This window comes from Corticium candelabrum, chromosome 14 (genome assembly GCF_963422355.1).
Source record: "Corticium candelabrum chromosome 14, ooCorCand1.1, whole genome shotgun sequence".
Taxonomy (NCBI): domain Eukaryota; kingdom Metazoa; phylum Porifera; class Homoscleromorpha; order Homosclerophorida; family Plakinidae; genus Corticium; species Corticium candelabrum.
This window is the reverse complement of record NC_085098.1, coordinates 2269661-2290971: the sequence shown is the minus strand read 5'-3', so window position 1 is coordinate 2290971 and position 21311 is coordinate 2269661. Positions and strand designations below refer to the sequence as shown.

The 21311-nt window shown below is 40.2% G+C and overlaps 3 protein-coding genes across 3 annotated transcripts; all 3 read right to left on the bottom strand.

Annotated features, from left to right (window-relative positions):
* Nucleotides 1–299: 299 nt before the first annotated feature.
* LOC134189692 (N-alpha-acetyltransferase 30-like) lies at nt 300–1285 on the bottom strand. Its single transcript, XM_062658046.1, has one exon. The coding sequence runs from the start codon at nt 1194–1196 to the stop codon at nt 405–407; it is 792 nt and encodes a 263-aa protein (XP_062514030.1). The 5' UTR covers nt 1197–1285; the 3' UTR covers nt 300–404.
* A 63-nt stretch (nt 1286–1348) lies between these two features.
* Nucleotides 1349–5503, bottom strand: LOC134190423 (uncharacterized). The gene is made up of 3 exons (XM_062658876.1): nt 5190–5503; nt 2739–3056; nt 1349–1827 (listed from the first exon to the last, which is right to left on the bottom strand). Exons 1-3 carry the CDS (start codon nt 5416–5418, stop codon nt 1529–1531), a joined length of 846 nt encoding a protein of 281 aa, XP_062514860.1. The 5' UTR covers nt 5419–5503; the 3' UTR covers nt 1349–1528.
* Nucleotides 5504–5591: 88 nt separating this feature from the next.
* Nucleotides 5592–20782, bottom strand: LOC134190422 (grainyhead-like protein 2 homolog). Its single transcript, XM_062658875.1, has 14 exons — nt 20652–20782; nt 19424–19693; nt 17312–17431; nt 17039–17191; nt 16091–16232; nt 10760–10871; nt 10592–10686; nt 10181–10418; nt 8359–8489; nt 8245–8297; nt 7804–7928; nt 6058–6146; nt 5934–5998; nt 5592–5870 (listed from the first exon to the last, which is right to left on the bottom strand). The coding sequence occupies exons 1-14, from the start codon at nt 20663–20665 to the stop codon at nt 5750–5752; spliced, it is 1728 nt and encodes a 575-aa protein (XP_062514859.1). The 5' UTR covers nt 20666–20782; the 3' UTR covers nt 5592–5749.
* Between the last annotated feature and the right edge of the window lie 529 nt (nt 20783–21311).

The following is a 21311-nucleotide window of genomic DNA, read 5'->3' as shown; positions in this document are numbered from 1 at the left end:
AGAGACCTGAAAAGTTCCAAACTAAACTCATTTTTAAGCGTGCTTACTATCAAATAATGATCGCTGAGTCATCAAATACACAAATCTCAGGCATGAGTTTTGTCTATGTTGAAACAATCCAATTTGAGCTTTACAAGCAAACCACATGTGTCACATGTGTAAATTGCTCCTAATGGTTGTGCAGCTTCTCTCCTGTCTCTTTTCCTGTAATTACTTACACCATCAAACAGACATCAATCAAATAACCACTATAAAATACACTTCCCAAAAGGTGTGCACTTAGCTAGTATGGTCTATCTCTTGCTATATTAATTGTTATGAATTACTAAACATACTCTAAACCAAGAGCACACATTCACATAAGACTAATTAACGTTTGCATTTCCTGACAGCTGCAGAACATTTTATTTTAAAAGCAATTTCAACCTAAGAGCATCTACTCCATTGAGATAGTACCTGAACAATCTCTTGTCCCTCATAAACCCTAAGTTCTCATAAAGTCGAAGTGCTGGCTGATTTAGCACTTCTGTCTCTAAAACTACTTCTTCACAACCGGCTGCCATCATGGATTGAACAGCAATGCGAACCAATTGAGTCCCTAAGCCATGCCTCCTGTATTCATCTTGTACTGCCAACATAGCAATATATCCTCGTTTTCCATTAACTTTGTCTTCAGTTTTACAAACAATTGCTCCTACGTACTTCTCTTTGTCTTTTGCTAAGAAAGTCAGTTTGGGCCAACCGTGAATGAAATATCGGTATGTATACACTGAGTAAGGTTCAGATAAATCACGTGACATCAAACGTGTAATTTCGCCCAGTACAGTCTCATCCGAGTATGTAACGTATGTTATTCCATTAATATCAACAGGTAAATTCATTTCCCTGCGGGGAGGAGGACAGGGAGATGCAGCAACGGTCAACTTTTCCTTTAGAGTCTCTGTTAGTTGCTGGCTATCAAGACATTCTTCGTTGTTTTGACTGTCGTTGGCAATCGCATCTTCGAGAGAATGACACAAACACCCACCGTGCTCGTTTCCGTCCTCCTCCTTAGATTGGACGTCCACATTCTCCTGCTGATACTTTAGCTTAGACTCAACTGGATGACGATTGCTGACCTCGTGACACGCTATAAACATCGTCCCCGTGTGTTTACCGGAATCTGTAGGACAGCCAGCCTCAACATTGCCATCCATCCTGATCAACTCGTCCACTCATTACAACGTTACACGCCTAAAGAGACACGCTTGTAAACAACACGCCACGCTTTTTCGGAATTCTTTCGCGCATGCGCAAAGTAACAGGGCAATCCCATAAATTATATGATCCGCTTAACCACGTGCAGGTTTAGTGCATGTTTATTTCCGCAGTACAAATAGTATGTATATCAACAAACGCTTCCAAAGCCAAAATGTCTCCAACTAGAGATTCAGCTATTCGCTTATTAGACAATGGCATGAACATGCACAAACATCAAGACTTTCTACATATTTGCACAAATTAATTTTAACAAGCTAGAAAAACTTAGTCAAACGCGAGATTGTTGTACTTCTCCTTCCTCTTCCAAACTTCCTTTGTAGTCCATTTTGTTCCATTTTTCTGTTCTCTTTTTCAGTGCTTTCAGTCTCATTTCAGAAATACTCCCATTTACAAGATGCTTTATACCCAAGAAGATGCTCAATAGTAATGGTATTGTTACTATTACTGCGCAGGTCGATATAGCTGCAGTAGCAGCAATAGATGAAATGACATTGGGTTCATCTTCTTCATCTTGAGCATTTGTTAGTGGCGTGGGAGTTGAAACTAGCTCAGGCTTGTGTTGTAATTCTAGTATAATCAAGAATGTCACATTACACTTAATTATTTAACATACAATTTACAATTAAATAATAAATAATATAATACTAGAACCTGACATTAATTAATTAATCAGACAAATGGTCTTTCCAACATATTTATACATTATCAATCATGAATACAATGCAGGGTACACCATACATACAAGAGCCAATTGCAGTGTGTTACTTCGATCAGCAATGCTTACTGCATGTCTATATAGTAATTGGTGACTTAATTAATTAATCGTTTCATTTTCAGCAGCTATGTTTATTTGTTTATAGCTATAACCAACAATGACTCAATTAATTCACTAGACCTAAGGTCTTACTTACAAGAAAGATACAGGGTCCTTCTACACACAGAAATTGACTGTTATTCATGCAAAACATATAGTTTATTGATATGTTCAAGACTAGACCTCCAAAATTGAGGAGGCCAGCTGCTGGTGTTTTGACTTTTATGAAACTTTTTTCTACATAGTGTCTAAAAGACCACACCTACTAATATTGGGGCCCATGGGTAGTAACACCACTGATCTGTTGTAGTTACTAAAGCAATAATTGATTTTACATTGTACAACACATGGAATAAACAACAGAAGTAGAGCAAATGCATGTGATGTAGCATAGCAAATATCTCCTGTGCTTCAAACTTTAAAAAAATTTCAACCAAAGTATAACAAAGTCTGTCATGCACTTCAAAAGCATTAACACCACTCACTAACCCCAATTCATTGTAATTAGTCAATAGTTTATCAAGAAGAATACAAACCGATATTATCTTAGCCCAAATTTACTCTATCAATAACAGAGTCTATAAACTTAAACGACTAAAGCACACACAGACCAAATGGCTATTATAAGGTAAAATTAACATTCATGTATCAAAAATGGTCTAACCTGTTTGCGTCTTAGATGTTGCTTCACCCAAGTTTATTGTTATCTTCACTGCTCTACTTCTCTTTGAGTTTATCTCTGCTCTCACTTTTACCCTTACAATTCCTGATGGGGTATTGAAGTAGACCAATGTACGTGTTACATTCAGACGCCGAGTCTTCCAAGGCATTGTTCGATTTAGTTTCAGTTGGAAAAAGAAATTGATATTGCCTGTCCCATTCGGATAGGTATGATCCCACAAAAAGAGACAGCGAGTTGTAAACAACCAAAGATGAACACAAAAAGAATGCAGATTTGTAATGGGTGAAAGCTTATCACCACCTGGTATTAATAAAGCAAATTCAGACAACATAACAATGAAAGCTTATCAGCACAATCAAAAATGATTTAAAATATAAACAAAAGCCTAACAATGAAGCTCCACAACATTCATAAGTCCGATGCTAACTTAGTACAACGAGTAGTAGCACAAAGTCCTGCATAAACATACAGCAGCTACATACAACAAATATTCCTGTAATTAATTTAATAACAAGCCTTTCATAAGTCCATACTAAACTAAGCACAACTAAAATTTTAGATCAGATGCAGTAGCAGCATGTATAATTTATTAAATTCAAAATGGTTAGAAGTGTAAATAAATTAGTAAGTTTAATTAACAATGTTCTCTGACTGTGAAGTTAGCTAGATGACATCGAAAAGCATGAACAATTTCCCAATCAACAATAAAAAAGTATAATTACAACTGAGTGCATGTGTCTCTAGAACTACTTATGTTACTTGCAAAGACAGGAGAACAGGAAGCTACTTGCAGCATAACAACACAAAATTATCAGAGCAAAAATGAGGATATAGCTAGAAAATTGTCAATGCAACATGTAGCTCTACCCAAACTAAAAATCTGAGAGAAGCTAGAATTCCAGTCATGTTAGCATTTGATTGAAACAAACTTTGTAGCATGGCCCACATAATTTAATATATCGTCAGTTGCCACTTGAAAACAAAGTTCAGAATAGACAGTACTCTGCTCTGATTTATGATTTATGATAAATATCTGTACAGTACTCGAAATACTTGTAGTTGGCACAGTAACATATGATAGAGTGACACGAGTACATGTTTACATGCGCAAGTGCGTACGTACTGTTTGCTGTCTGGCACTTGGTTGAGCAGACCACAGATCAAGCAACCGCATGTAGCAATATCGATCAAGCTACGTACAGCACTCTTTCTAGGGTAGAGGCGCGTTCGATTGGGCTCTTTCCTGGAACAGGCTCGCTCCATTTGCACGCCCCTCTTCCAGCTCTGCTGTTATGGTCGGAAGAGCCAACTCTACCAGCTCTGCTGCTTTGAAAGAGTACGCCCCTCTTCCAGCTCTATAGGGGGCGTAGCCCAATCGAACGTGACCTAGGTTGGAGAAACAACGCATCTTCTGTTGAGTCTGCTGCAGTGCAGTCATCTGGTGTGTAGTAGCTAGTGCAAGCATGCTGATCATCTGGTTGTGACCGCATGCATAAACTAGTAAATGAGTGTTACTTTTAGTGCAATTTAATGCTTACAGTTTTGAGCTTTGCTCATGCTATCGCCTGTTCCAGGGTACAGAAAGCGGTCATTTGGACAATCAGCAAGCACATACTTTAGACTCTTGCTCATGATCATGTGTTCCAAAGATCGATGTTGACAATAATCAGCAAAACTACACGTGCTCGTGCGTTCCAAACATCGCAACCTTGCTCTACTCCATACTCCATCTCTTTAGTTCTTTGTGGATTTCAGTTTTCCTATCCCCATCCCCACCCCACCAACCCTCAGGATCCGCCACTGGCTCCACACACCATGTTGTCACATTGTGACAGATTTACATGCAAGGTAATATGGGCCATATGTACATACAGACATGAACGACCTGTAGGTATGCTAAGAATTGTACACTCTCGGGCATCCAAATCGATAACTTCTGATCATATCAATTAACTACACCGACATCATCTCTAGAAACAACCTACACTTAAGCATACGTCTTCCGTGCCTCGTGCCGCCTTGTATCAAGTGCTCGACAATCCATTTAACTTACTGTTCCATCACATAACGAATGCTAAGCGCTCTAAAGAAGCTCGTTGCGATCCAAGTTTACACCGAAGTGACGTCATCCACAGGCCCTAACATTACCCGCAGCCGTGGGCAAATGATCAAACTCTCCACCTGACGTTAGACCATCTCTCCCCAACATCTCCAGCTCTCTCTCCAACATATACACCATTCAACTATGTGAGCATCCAAATCGAAATCTACGTGCACTCACACTTACAACGGTACATGTTTGGGCACATGTGGGCGTACAATTAGAAGAGGTGCGAGTTATTACAATAAACAAGACACTACTTGGAACTTTCGGATTCTAAAGCACTCTACTTCACAACGAAAATCGTCTACTACGATGTGGGGTAAGCCTACCTTTGTGACTGTCTTTTGCAAATCCTGAACTATCTGATCGTGCCGGTTTGATCCATGCTAGAGCAATAAAGAGGCCGTGAAGTATTATCCACCTCATCCTCATCGCCAATAGAGGGAAAATGGAAAATGACGATGCGCATTCGACACCCAAGGCAAAACCAGCTGCCACATGTCGGACTAGCCGCTGGTAACGACAGACCGCAAATAGTTTAATGGTAAGAGCCAGCATCAACAGGATATGCGCTGAGGCGGGGCCGCACAATGTATCTATCTACCTGACAAACCCACCTATTCCACCGAACGTAAAGTCACCTGTACCTTGTTCGTTTCTACCAGTTTTCGATACGGTCTCCTGGATTGAAATGTCATTATCACACAGATACATGACAAACACGACACCTATCACCGCTATTAGCCTCCTTTACTCAGATAAGCTATCACGCCCTAACTGATCTAAGCGTCCGTTCAGTGATGTAGCTGGTACAATATCCTCACACATTCTACACATATGAAGATCTAGCACAACTTGGTGTAAATCGTAGCACCGTTTACATCTTAGGCTAAGTGGAAAGAATGTACAGATGTACATGACCGGTCTGGTTGTCAAAGTCAAACTTGATACTAAAGTCGTCCTCATCTGAGAACTGCTCCACCATCTGATTATCAAAATTCACCAACAGTCTAAACAAGTCATATCAGAAACAATCTTCAATACACAATACATACTCTCTAAAGTCCACCAACCCTCGCTTTGTTTTCTTGTAGACATTCTTTATTGACTCCGCCGGTACACCATACTTTCTTGATACCTGATATGAAACAACACAGAATTAGTGGAAATGAAGCTAGACAGTCATATTAGACCTACCGCTGATTTCAGCTCCAACACTGATAAATCATCCAACATTAGAGCGTTATAGACCTTCTCTTCTTCTTTCCGAACATAGATAGTGACAACTGCAATGACACATGTACTGTGTTATAATGTCCTAACTACTTAGATTTGCTCAAATGTGACTATGTCCCCTTGCAGTCAATGAGTAATACCAACTAACTTTTGCCTCTGAGTGCTAGATACTAATCACAGTACCCATCTGCCAAGCAGGCTAGTCTCTGTTAGTGGCATAACAATAGTGTTGACTCTATGAAATATGTGCATCCTACCACTGACACCTTAATATTAGTTGCCAACCAAAACTGTTGCTGCCACAAATCCACCATCACATCTACTTAATTAATGACATCTCTTCTTAATTTCCTACACCTCCCTTTCTCTGACTCACTCACTTGCTAAATTTTGAGAATTTTCTAATCACAGTACATCACCTGTGTTTAACTTAAGGTTACTATCTACTAGTGCACTTGACAACAGTACAAAAATCTCACTTCAATTAACAAACAAGTAAAGTTTACTACCAAAACTTAATGCCAAAGTTACATATTGCGTTTACCTACATTTAATAATAATAATTGTAACCACGGCATTCTACAGCAAAGCAGCTAGCTAAAACAGAAATGATAAGGCCAGCCCTTACCACACCCACTCAACCTCAACACACCCCACACATCTCACACATCCCATACACCCACACATCCCATACACCCCACACATCCCATACACCCCACACACACCACATATCCCACACCACACATCCCATACACCCCACACATCCCACACATCCCATACACCCCAGACATCCCACACATCCCATACACCCCAGACACCCCATACACCCCATACACCTCACACATCCCATACACCCCACACATCCCATACACCCCACACATCCCATACACCCCACACATCCCATACACCCCACACATCCCATACACTCCACACATCCCATACACCCCCCCCCCCACACACACACACACACACACACACACCACATATCTCACACACACACCACATATCCCACACACACCACACCATCACCCACACAGGGTGTGTGTGTGTGTGTGTGTGTGTGTGTGTGTGTGTGTGTGTGTGTATGCATGCATGTGCACACACACATGTGCACAAGCAGATTTACAATTTGCACATGTTCAATGAAAACCCAAAACACTCACATCGCCTCTGCAGAGGGCCATATCCAACACCACAAAGTTACAACAGGATACTTATACACCAGTCTCTATCTTAGGCAATAGCTGCACTAATACACTCGTTCTTCTCAAAGCTAACATCTTTGATAAAGAAACCCATGACAAGATCTACCATCTTATTACACCAAGGGCACCAAGGGCACTAAACCTTTCATCTATGATACTTTTCCAAAGAAAGGTATTAACAATGTTACACCAGGAGTGCCAATGACTGCTACTATTACAAATCTAAACACCAATTCATTTGGTTGAAATATAACATTACTGATGTCTGTTTACCTGTAATGTGTGGTAAGCTAATTAATGCTCAACAAGTCTTAGAACTCCATCTGACAAACATTGGCTTACAATGGAGACCAGACATTAAAATTAGCATACAAAATATACCAGAAATCACACCTGGTGACCAATTCATTAGATCATACTTTAATTAACTAACAGCATGCACACAGATAACATTTACATACATTTAAAATTTCATCATAAATATATTACTAGTAAGTCTTACTGGGACGTTTCTTTGATGTAGATGTTACCATTCGCTTCTTGTTCTGAGGACCAAATTCTAAATCATCCAGTTGATCTTTAGTGGCGGCAAGTGTGGCTGCTAAAGTGCGTCTCTGCTCACGATCCCTACACAGACACAGACATAGTACAGTACTACTAAAATTTGTTCACAAGAAACGGTCCAGCTCAAGAGGAAAGAATAGTCCCAATTAAGTATTATGACAAAGCCACAAGAATACTGCCAAATAAACTTTACCATTCGACATCAACAATAAAGTTAGATGTGAACTATTATTTAGAGCTCTACCTGGTACAGACATTAACATCAAATCTGTCACCTTGCAGACAACAACCTCCAAATCAATTCAACCATGTGGTCATACCAATGACCCAACAGTGCTGCCACCAAATCCAGCTACCACTTATGACACAATAGACGTACCTGATATTAGCTAAAAATGCTTGTGATTGACAAGTGACATCATCTAGAAACAACTAAAAACCCAAAAAAGCATAAAAACATAGATAATATATAATAGACTTCTGGCATCCTCACCTGTCCAGGTTGTGTTACTACTGGAGTAAAATAGACAGGCTTTGGTCCCATATTTGTTGTTGACAGCAACACAGTCTTCTTGCTGGGTGGGTTGAACACAGTTTTGGGACTGAGAGGGTCAGCAGCGCTGCCTATAATTATAAGCACACCACTCACTACAAAATTTTCAGGATCATACACAAATTTTCTACTGTCAACAACACAGTACATACACTCAGTGTACAAAATAAACAGTGGAGAACTCGTTAGGTAACATATTATGCAAAACAGTCCACATGAAATATTCATAACAAATGTCTATATAAAAATGTTGCTTGTTAAACGACTGTACTGTATTCATTTCTATTATGTTGTCATTAAAGACATGATGTAAAGCCAAAACCCCTGCCTAGCTGCCTATGAAGTGAGTGTAGTGTTTTCTTTTCATCTACCAATGCATTAGATTCTGCTTTCTAGATGACTTTTATAGTGATATCCTCTCTTCCTCAATTATTGTTAGTGGAATGTAGTCACATCTGCAGAGAACATTAGTTGTTCAGAAGCTGTCTTCTACCATTCGACAAACTCAGTTACAATGCTATTTTAGAAGTCACTCAAGAGATGTTCTTTACTTTACTGATAATTCAAACCCAGACGAAAGTACAACATTTAAGCTGTAAACTATTACAGTCATTGTAAAGTATGGTGTTACGTTGTTGCCATGGATAAAGGCGTCCATAAATTGTGTTTCTGTATACTATCTTGACTGAGCCAGATTTGTTTGGTTACGGTATGATTACAGTAGTCATAATTTTGAAAGAAGTCAGTCGGTAGATGTACTGGTTTGTGTGTGAGTGGTAATAGATGTTGTGTGTGCACTCATTTCGACGTCAATTGCTTGAGTCCCTTCACGTTACTCGTATATTATAATCACTCTTCGTCAAGTCCTGACATATGGCCTTTGTCAACTTGGTGTGAGTGTGAGTGTGGACTTGCAGTCATAGTGTGTGATTAGAATGTCAAGCACCTCCAACAACAAATCTTGCAGATCAATAATCTCTTAGCACATGTCAAGATGCAGGGGCATGCATATCAATAAACTGCCATGTATCACTTTCTGGCCTCTACCACACACTTCCCAACTCCTCCCTCTTTTGTACTCTGAACGTCTGGGCAGAGAGACTAGTTCAAACCCTGTTTCCTGTAAGACAAAATCTATCTACTTGACACCTAAGGAAAGGTGACAAGTTGTGTTATGTGACAAGTCCACTTCTACATTGAAACTACAAAATCTTTCATGTAAGTTCTCCTTCTTTGTAACCGTGACTACACTCTAATAGCAAACACTGTTAAGGTACAGTCCAACCTACTATTCTGAATATGTAGCTACATATTCTAGTATATAGCTAACCACATTACTGATGGATAGCACTTTAATATAACAAAATCACTTCATACCCTTGAAAAGCCACACCCATATTATAGACAACCTCAACTGCACAATTTAAACAAATCAGCCGCAGCTGTCCTTCTCATCAAGTGCCTGTGCTTCACACACACACGTGCACAAACACAGACACACACAGACACACACACTGGTGTGTGTATGTGTGTGTGTGTGTGTGTGTGTGTGTGTGTGTGTGTGTGTGTGTGTGTGTGTGTGTGTCCGTCCGTCCATACAGATGGCATCATTCGAACACTCACACAAACAATGCAGACATGAGCAGATACAGCCACACACAGACTACAAATGCAAATCAAACACTTAATTCCAATATCCAATATTGTTTCAGACAAAAGCAGACAGAGACTGGCTACACACACACAAACTAAACCAACTTACTTCCTCTACTCTTTATGAGACGAGCCATTCGCTTCTCAGCACTCTTACTCTCATCTTTGTTTTTTCTCTCTGCCCCTTTATCGCGAAAAACTTTAATCTGGCAAAACCCCTTGTGACATGCATCAGCATCTGGATTCAGCAAGTCCTCATATGTATCAACTTGAAGATGAAGTGGAATGCCTTTCACCCCTTTCTGAGATGAAAACTCGGTACTCAGACAATTGATCCTTATTACAATCTAATGACAACACAAAACAAGCTACAACATCACCGTTAAGTAATGTGGTTTAATGTGTGTATGATATGTAGAATGTGTATGTCAACAGACAGACAAATCTCATGTTACAAGTCATATTATACAAACTCAGACTATCTAATACTTCATTTTCAACAGCCAAGCTAGACAAAGACCTTAGCTGGCACTCGAGGATTCCATATAAAACTGCAAGCATTATAGGCAATGTCATCAATCAGCTCCATCTCTACATTCTGACACGACTTTCGATCTACAACATAAAGCATTTGAGCAAATAGCAGTCGCATTCCATTCAACGTAGCTAAACATTAAGTGCTACCTACCAACATCAAATGCCTTTTGATTTGGATTAGGCTGTTGAGAATGCCAGTACTGCCAACGCTGCAGTTCACCTCCAGGATCACGTTCATCTCTGAATCCAAGATGTACGACAGACTATAAGAAACAATCTCCAAGTATGCAACAAAATCAAGCACATCCACTGCAGCACACAAGTTTCATATATTCAATGTGTTTCTAAGTAAAGATAAATCAAACAGCTCTAAAAATGTTACATGTCATTATATCCACAAGTGACACACATAAGAAGCTGCCCACAGATGTTACCAGTCGGCATATCTACAGTATATCAATCGATGCCTTACAATGCCACTAATTAAAGCATCACAAACTTCTGGTGTCTCTCAGAAGCCATTCCTAGCTCGAAAGTCCTGTTGAAGTCATATTTTCCACATTCCAGGTGACCTCCCAATGCATTATTCAAACAGATAAAATGCCGAACAGAAACAAGTACAGACATATCTCCAACAACAGTGAGGACCAAGTCTGCCTGGAAACAAATTTGTCAGCAATCATGTCACTTTAACTTCAACAGCTACTTGCACTTTCATTGTTTCTTTAAAATGACTCACACTCATAAAACAACAGAATATACCTTGTGTTCTAGTTGTGAAGCAAGCTAAACTGAACTACCATACACTCAATCTAAATTAGCAGATTTTATTTAGTCTAATTTAGACACCAAACAAATACTCTATGCACTCGTGAAACTGTTAGAGCCCCAAAGACCAATAGTGCAACAAAAAAACTTGCAAGAACATAGCCCCGACTGTACAGTATGATTATGTCTTTCTTTATCTCTATGCATGGCACAATTTATGCAAAGCCATCTCAGTACAGTAGACTGCTGATAATATGAAGCAGTGGATAGGTTCCAGACTATTTGCCTAATTACACAAGGCACTCACTGTTATCCTCTTCTGCACTACAATCGCACTAATTCAAACTTCATTAGTTCAAACCCTTACTAATCATTGGTTCTATGTATGGTGAGTCCCAACCATAAAACAACTCCATACTTAAGATGTCCTCAGCTGAAAGACTGGGAAAGCTTGGTACACAATGATAACAATTGACAAAAAGTCAGATGTATCATTGCAAGCATCTTCCAATACAATCACGTGCAAGCACTATGGCATAGCACAGATTAGATATCAAAACGAGTTAGAGCTTAGACAGCTTAAAGGGTAACTGCAACGCAAAAATCAAAAATTCTTTTATGTTGTAAATCGATAGTTCTAGTCGCATACATGACAGAAAAAGTAGTTTTAGATTTTTAAGCTAAGTCTTTGCTGAGAAATCGCAGGTCAAAGTTGCATCCGGTTCTTCAAGTTCCGGTATCGAGCATGATGTAGTGTACATGTCACAGAAGAGAGACACGTGTGCATCTGTATAATCATCGGCCTGTAAAAATGACTACATCTTCATATCCAAGACAACGCTACTATGGCAAAGGCAACAACAGCGACAATTCTTCTTCTAAAGAGCCATCTGGAGGTTTTTGCATGATGACATTCCGTCATCGCATGAATCACAGGATGAAGAAGATCTGATGGGAGCCATCAGACCATACAGGTTCAAGCTTAGCGACAGTGTTTCTGAAGCTTTGAGATCGCCTGCTGCCTTGAAAGCAGATGAGGAAGAGGACAGGCCACCCAATAGCCTGTCACCATCGTAAGTAGAAGTAGAAGTAGCAAACATAATCAATGAAAATCAGGGTAGGTAAACAACCATAACAGGTGTAGTTGCGATCATTGTGAGATTATGAATACGTACTCGTGTGGAGTGCGTGTGCTGTCAAAACATATTTGAAGTTGTCTCAAAGAAAGACACGATAATAATGTCGAATACCAGTGACAGTAATGGACAGTGTACTGGTGAGTTCATGCAAAACTCTAGCTAGTGCTGTGAGAAATAGAACAAAAATGAGTTGACGTTCGTGCGTTGAATTCACATTGACACAAGGTTTGACTTCACTGTACAGTATACTGTAATGCATACGACTGCATTTCCAACACACAATAATCAAACACCTAGCAAGACGCAAGTCTAGTCATCAAGAGTCTGACCTCTCCGAGCCATTTGCAGTCCTTTTAGCCCTGCACGAGATTCTTCCTTACCCTTATTTTCTCGCTTCTCAAATGTGGGACTCCTTTTCATTTGCAAAGGTTCCAGACTGCTGCAATCTTGAAGTGTGGAGGCAGTTAGATGAAAAAATGGGGCCTCAATTTCGCTCTTCTACAACCCAGACCAAGTTCTTGAATAGACCGGCTGTACATATCTTAAAGCAATCAGGCTAAAAGTGACTACTACAGAGTCCTGTCCACTCAATAGGACAAGTCGTACTCAGTAGTAGTCACCAGGACAACACAAACGTCTCTGCAATTGTCCTCCTTATTTGCGATTCCCACTCTTTTCTTAGCTTGGGGATCTTCAGAAATCGAAACACACTTGGATACGACTTGCATGAAATTGATGCATCCTGCAGCCACACGACACCAAACCATTCTTTCGCCACAGATTCCTTTGTTTACAGTACACACTAGCGTGGAGTCTCCCCTCTGTGACGTGTACTACACCACGCCCATTACCGGAACTTGAAGAACCGGAAGCAACTTTGACCTGCTTTATCTCAGTGAAGACTTAACTTAAAAATCTAAAACTATTTTTCCTGTCATGTATGCAACTAGAACTACCGATTTCCAACATAAAAGAATTTTCGATTTTACGTTGCAGTTACCCTTTATTGAAGAAGGCTGACTAAACGACAACTAGAAAGTCTGCCAAGACAGTAAAGCTGTCAACCTATGAAAAGCTAGAGTGATCGTACACAGTTGGTTCAAAAAGGCATGAGAGAAGAGCATACGCAAGGAGAAATTTAAAGGCTACGCATTTCCGCTAATTTGTTAGTCTGAACAGGTAAATGATTTGTGACACAGTGCTATTCAAATTAGCAAGGATCTACTGTACTCATCTATAATAACAACTTTAGCAGTAGCAATTTTTTTGTTAGAAACCAGTCATAAGATCTCTTAAAGCAAACTACAACAAGAATATGTTGACACAAATGACAAAATCCAAACTACACATTTGAGAGTTAGTACACAGTCAGAATATTCATTCCAATTAATAACGAAGTTGGATATCAAAAATGTACTGTATCTAATATTAGCTGTACCCTTTATTATTGCACAAATGACAGCCTAAACCTTATATAATACCTACACCAATACAAAACTAGAGAAATCAGAGAGCACATACCTCCGCCACAATACTAATTCAATTTAGATGTGTGTGTAACTTTCCCTATTGATTGTCCTGGATAAAGATTAGACATTCCAGATAAAACAACATTTCGCTTTTCTCAATTCTTCTGGTGACAAACAACAAACAACGGACTTTCTCCATATCAGAAAACATGCATGCCACATTTGGTACAGAGGAGGGTTTGAATCAGCAAACAATGTGATTTCATGAAACCATTAAGACATATATTGACCTGTCATGGAAATGTTATCAATGTGAATAATATCTGGAGTGACTCTGGTGCTTAATCAAGAAATTCTATTTGAGAGTAGACACCTTAAGTAGGACATTTTGGAGTTATGTTGTTATAACAGAAAAACAAAGAACAAACCAACATAATCTTCTTAGCAAAGGTAATAGGATACTAATGAATTCAAAGTACCTACCTACACTTGTATCACCCCACTGAAATATGGGATGGAGTCTTGCTGAAGGATATGACACCATTAGGTGCTAATTGGCAGAAGTGTTTGACTAATTTATTACTACAACTCAAGTTTGCTAGAACAACCTTCTATTACTAGTATCATCTACTACTCCTCTGTCATCTCAGCTTCACCAAGGCCTTCAAATTCTGCATCAGAGTCAGAGTCAGTAAGCTGCCACGACATTTGAAATATCATAACCAAGAAACACTTCATGATTGTGTCATCTCTGATAGCTGTCCATAACACTGATATCCAATTCACATTTTCAAAAACAAATGTTTCCATAAACGACGCATGTGATCTCTGAACAATTTATTTACCAAAACATCAAGTCGCTGTGCAAGGCTGGTATAGCCACCAGGAATATACACAAGGTCAGTGTTCCTACTGGCAGCCTCTGCTCAGATTTCATCGCATTTGTGAACCCTGTACTGATCAAGAAAAAGTAGGCAGCACACATCGTCTTCCGTATTGCCCCAAACCTACTCATCCAGTACATCATGGTTTCATAAGTCATCCAGTTGCTTTTAGATGGTAATCAAAATGCTATCTGAATGTTTAACCAGCGCCTTACTCCCAGACCAATACTCCAGCTGCCATCCTTGACACTACTGAGCCATGCTGTCGATGCCATTCTATGATGACACACTTCATTTCTACTGTAAAAGAGCGAATTTTTCTTGGCATAACTGAGAACTCAATGTTCAAATGCTGAATGGTTGGCAGTACATATAGTATTATGCATGTATTTTCTGGTTTGTTTCGTTTGTTCAGGTGAGTTAACATATCTTCCTATGTCCCAACCTATGTGCTACATTTTTCATCTGGGTGCATATTAACACCAACTAAATTGAGCTTAGGTGTGAAAATGTTTGAGACTGGGCCAAAGTTGGGGATAGGGGCTTCATAGATATAATGGGGTGATACAAGAGTAGGTATAGCATGTACATCTAATATATAAAGCTCAAGCTGTCTGTGTGTGTGTGTTTGTGTGTGTGTGTGTGTGTGTGTGTGTGTGTGTGTGTGTGTGTGTGTGTGTTCACGTTTGGCGGGCACGTCTTTTGTCCGTTCGTAACCAAAATCGGCATGCACACTCGGGACGCACAGGGGAAGGTTTGCGTAAAAAAATTTTAAAAAATTATGCACCAAGTCCCCATTCGAGGGGTCGACCCCTGCGTAAAATTTCTCGATGACGCAAACGCTACACATTCCAGTTCATTCAAACACACGCACACACCAGCCCTGTGTAGACTGTATGCATCGTCGTCCTTCGCAAAGCTTTAAGCAATCGAATATCTCTTGCCGACGAAACTTACTCTTCTAGCGCTTTCGTTTCTCTCCCAATTCTGATTGCATTTGCACCGAATCCAACCTACACGTTTTCTGCAGCAAGCGCTACAGCATATCCGGGACCTCGCAACAAAGATTGCACGTGACGTGTCCACAGACCTATCTTTACACTACAGTATCTTCCCCATACAAAGGACAGGCCATGGATACTAGTGTAAAATATACTGTATAAAATGCAGCTTGTTGCACTCATAAGTTTAGAGGTGACCAAAACATGATATTAGAACATACCCTGACTCTGTCTGTAGGGTCACTTTCATCAAGGTAGCCTTCCAACAGAATGCTGTAAAACTGTCCTTTGTTGAGATAAGTTAGACTATCTTCACCACGCTTCTGTACTACAGACGTTGGAGCATCTAACACATAACGATATCTAAACACAATATACAACAACAAACATCAATTCGAATCATCAAGTAGCATTTGGGGCTCTAAATGTTGCTGTAAAGTTTATGAAAGTGGTGTTCAAAAACAATATAACTATACAATGATCTAGATAAAAATATCATAAACAACAAATAACATTAACTAATCTGCAAACTTGCATTGATTTCTCGTTTAATAGAGTAAATTACCTACAAATATGCTTGTGTACTCACAGCTTGCTAGGCAAAGGCAAATATTTTAAACTTCCAGATACAATCTTTGGCAAAACAGAACATTTACAATATAACAAGAACCTGTTATCGCCACTACAACCCACACCCAAAAGGACAGATACTACATGTGTACATAAGGCAAGTGATAAGATTGGTAACAGGGCTAGTTACCTTATCGACAAAATTTCTTAGGTTTGTTCAGACATCTCCTGACCACCAAATAAACTTCATCCTGCAGTGCTTAGTCATAACATTAAAGGCTAACCACCCAAGAACCCATGAATTCTGTCCCAAACGTCTCTCTCTCCCTCTCCCTCTCACTCACACACACACACACACACACACACACACACACACACACACACACACACACACACACACACACACACACACACACACACACACACACATACACACACACACACAATGCCCCAAGCATGCATGGTTTTTATCATCAGTCAAAACAAACACCATTTTGTGCAATATCCATTAAACTGCCAGTTGTAAGGATAATATTACCATCACACAGAACTAACAAACTATAACCCAAGACAATAAAATGATAGGATAGTGCCCTTACCTTTCTTGTGCTTGAAAAACAGTAGGTGGATTGTCGGAATGAAATCCCTCATGACTAATCTGTGGGCTATAATCTGGCCTCGGCGGGCTACTACCACTACTAGATAGAGGAACATGTCCTTGACTTGAACTAGCTGATGCTCCGTTCAGCAATCTGCCATAAGAAGACAATGAACTTACGCTACTCACGTAAGCTATAGCAATAGATATGCATAAAACAACAAAACCAATAAATAAACTTAAAGTAAGCAATCTATAACAACACTAAACTGACCTTTTCTGTGGGTGACGCCTTTGGACTGAATTGCCAGACAGCTGAGAAATAGTATTCACAAAAGAGACAGAGCTTTGTGACAGTTCTGGCGAACCGGATGTTTGACCAGCTGTCACAAGACTGCAAACAACATGAAAGTCTACATGTATTGCCTCGTTTGGAAATCCAAAACTAATTGACAATTTGCCATGTCTACACATCTAGGTATTGCAAGAGAAATTTGATAGCAACAAAAGACATGATGTTTATATTGATAATAATTTTATGGTTATACGTAAGATCTGTGTGTATCTGCAAATGAAAAGACGACCAATGTAAAGCATGGTTTCCCCAGATTTACAAGTGTGGAGCAAAATAGTAACGCAGAGTGCTGGCTTCGCCACCTCACTGTATACAGTACATCTATTTGCAAAAGTGTGACTAAGTCTTCCACAGTCCTGATTGTACAGTAATGACATTAAAGGTTTCATTGAATAAGTATTTTGGGAACTGCCTTTCCACCCACTCTTGGTCAATTAACTTGTCTTGGAATTTATCACAAGTCTTCTGTCAAAATTCTTTTGCAAACAGGATTTGATTTAGTAAGTGATACCTCAACAAACGTCAACCATTTGAATCTTCGTTAAACTGATAACCTACCGTAATAATAATGAATTATCATTCCTTTTGTCTAAGAACACAATTCGCCCCATCACCATAAAAACGGCAACCTTGCTGACTGCCCAGACTAAAACTGCAAAACCTATTGTCCCATATATACCGCAACTCAAATCCCGTATAAAGCAATCCACTACAACTGACTTAGCTAGATCTTCTTCAGTTTCTCCATCATCGGATTCACTTGATAATTCTGCTTTATCTCTCAGAAATGCCATGGATCCTCTGTTCTGATCTAAATTTGCGCATAATCTAAACAGAAGTTAAAGTCACACTCCGGAGATATGCGCTAGGCTACTGGCTCCGCTTTTGCTCACAATGGGAAATCCATACTACCAAGTTGGGTTGGGTGCTATCTCAGAGCAAATCCGACAGATGTAAGTTAAGAACATTCCAAGAATTTTGTCTGCCAAGTGGAGAGTATTTTGGCGTGCGATCAGCTCACTTAGCCTTACTGATGCAATCATGTTCCCGGAAATGGTCTCTCTGTTGTTTCTGTCGCTCCAAGCACAGTAGAAACTGTCGTGCTACTTTCAGACAGTCTAGAAACTAACCTTTTCGTGCGATATATTTCCGTTTGGCAACATTTGAGAGAATTTGGTGTTTTGAGAGATTATTTGGCATTAAAGGTAATGGACGCTGCCGTCGATCATGTTCTAACAGTTTCAAGGCACTCATCCCTACGCAGGCACACTTTTGTGAACACCCTCAATCACCAGACTTCACTATTTCGGTTGCACTATACACTGCGCAGTTCTCCAGAGTGTACCTTTAAAAGCATCTGCACAACCAAGCAGTGCTAAGTATGCGCATAATCGTGACCATGTTCCTTCAATTTATGAAACCAGGACAAAAGACATATGATGCATACGCATTACGAGGACTCTCTGTGTCATGACTTGTAATGATCCTACTACATCTAGCCTCAGTCCCAGACCATATATAAACTTACACTCTTCCTAGACGAGACAAAAAACTGCTTGTTATCTAACTTTAGCAGATTGATTGTTATGTGGAAGCATTGGACGCCATCATTGTCTGGCTAGCTAGAGGGAGCATATCGCTTCTTGTCCCACTTTGGTGGAACCCTTCAAAGCATGTACGTGTGACCATGTTCTTCAGTGGCCAGTCCATTCAGCAATCAAGTTCATGCATTGTCAGTGACTGCTAAATTGTTATGAATGAACAGGGAAGATACAATCTCACATGCACATGCAATTTTAAGTGCTACACACTTTTATCTCCTCCCATGCTGACTCTTCCCACCATTAACTGCACTGCTAGACATTCCCAGTCACATTTGAGAAGGAACGAAATGGTAATAGTATGTGTTAGCTCTACTTGTTAACATCATGCATCTTCACCAAACTAGCAATCGCCCACTTACACCACTGTTCCAGATAATAAACAAGACAAACAGACAGATAGTCAGACAGACAGACAGAAAGAAATTACCCAACATTTCCTAACTGATTCTCATCTGCAGCACCAACACCGTAGATATCATAGAGCAGATTTAGTGGCAAGCTATTCTCATCTTGATTCCCAGAAGTTCCAGTAGATGGCAAAGCCACAGCAAATATGCTGCCATCATGAGGGCCTGTAAGACTCCACTGAGATGCTTCTTTCAGAGCAACAGCTGCTATTCCTCCCTCAATAACACGAGTGCTTTCATTCATAATACAAGATTGAGGAGATGGTGAGTCCTCCTTTTTTCCAGGTGAACTAGCATTAAATAAGCAAAATCATTCGGTTGCATATAAAACATGTAATCCACTAAGTGGCAACTATAGCTATAGAGTTCAACTCACAGAACTGCATACTATTATAAATAGTCAGGCCAGTATTGTATTGTCTACTGTTTCATATCAAATGTCAATCTGTAGGAAGTGAGTGCAAACATCTAATAACAACTTGCTTTCCATCATTATAAAAATAACAGACTTCTCAAGTTTTATGTTGAGCGCTGTTGCAGCCTACTTCAGAAAGGCACTTCATCATTTCTACCACAAGGAGTCTGAAAGACCTCTTGCCATCTGGCAAGAGTCACTCTTGACATTATTAATATTATATCCAGTAGGGTATTACATATATAATTATGTACTTAACTGTAATAGCTTAGTCGTAATATGCTAGCCATTCACATAAAACAAATTCTCCATTCAGTGTTCAAATGAACTATCCACATCATGTGAGAACGGTACGCCCTACTTTAGACCAAGAGTTTCAATGAGACTATGTTCGTCAAGTATGTAGCAACAGTCAAGAGATACGTAAGTCGACAAGGAAAGTCACCTACCCGTGTCGTACGCGCATGCAATAGAGCCACACCATGAACAAAGAAAAAAAACAGAAACTAGAAAATATGCCCACACATCTCTTATGTGTTTATCTAGAAACCAAGAGCCATAAAGCGACGAACTGCACGTGTTAAAGACGTCGCCACAAAGCTGGAAGAATCACAAGCACAGCGGTTAACATGACAACTTAGACGAGGTGTAGAGTACACAAAACAAACGACGTCACGTTGCTACTACCACTGTAAAAACTAAAACGTTGTCAAAAAAAACGCAAGAACGTATAAAGCAAGTCGAAAGTCGTCAAATAGCGAAAAGTATATGTCTCTTGTCCATCAATCCTTACAAGGGGACCTTCTAACGGAATCATCTACGCCTAGACTTACTTTTCCTCAGACATCGTGTCCCAAGATCTACACTGGCAACTTCATTACGTGACTCGAACAAATGGACTGACAATTCTGAAGTTCTACTACGCAATCAACGCTGATTGGTGTCCGACTGGGATGGATCACCGGTTATCCGGGAACTGTGACACCTATCCTCGGAAGCTAAGTAAGCTCGGAAGTTTAAAAAGGTAACAAAAATTTTTGCGAGTCGGCTCGGTTCGCTACTCTAGCAGGAAAAATAGTTCTCTGCGACTGCGATGTTTTTCGGGCGCGTGCGTGAGTGCGCGTGGGTGTGCGTGCGCCTGCATGTCTGCGTGCGCGGACATGTGTGTGCGTTGAACATTGGGAAATAACGAAAGCGGGGCGAGACCGGTCACGAGTGTATGTGCGTTCCGTGTGTGTGTGTGCGTTGCGTGTTTGCGTGCATGTGTGCAATGTGTGTGTTGCGTGGCGTGTGTTGCGTGGTGTGTGTTGCGTGGTGTGTGTGTGTGTGTGTGTGTGTGTGTGTGTGTGTGTGTGTGTGTGTGGTGTGTGTGTGTATGGTGTGTGTGTGCGTGTGTGTGTGTGTGTGGTGTGTGTGTGTATGGTGTGCGCGCGCGTGCGTGCGTGTGTGCGCGCGTGCGTGCGTGTGGTGGTGGTGGTGGTGGTGTGTGTGTG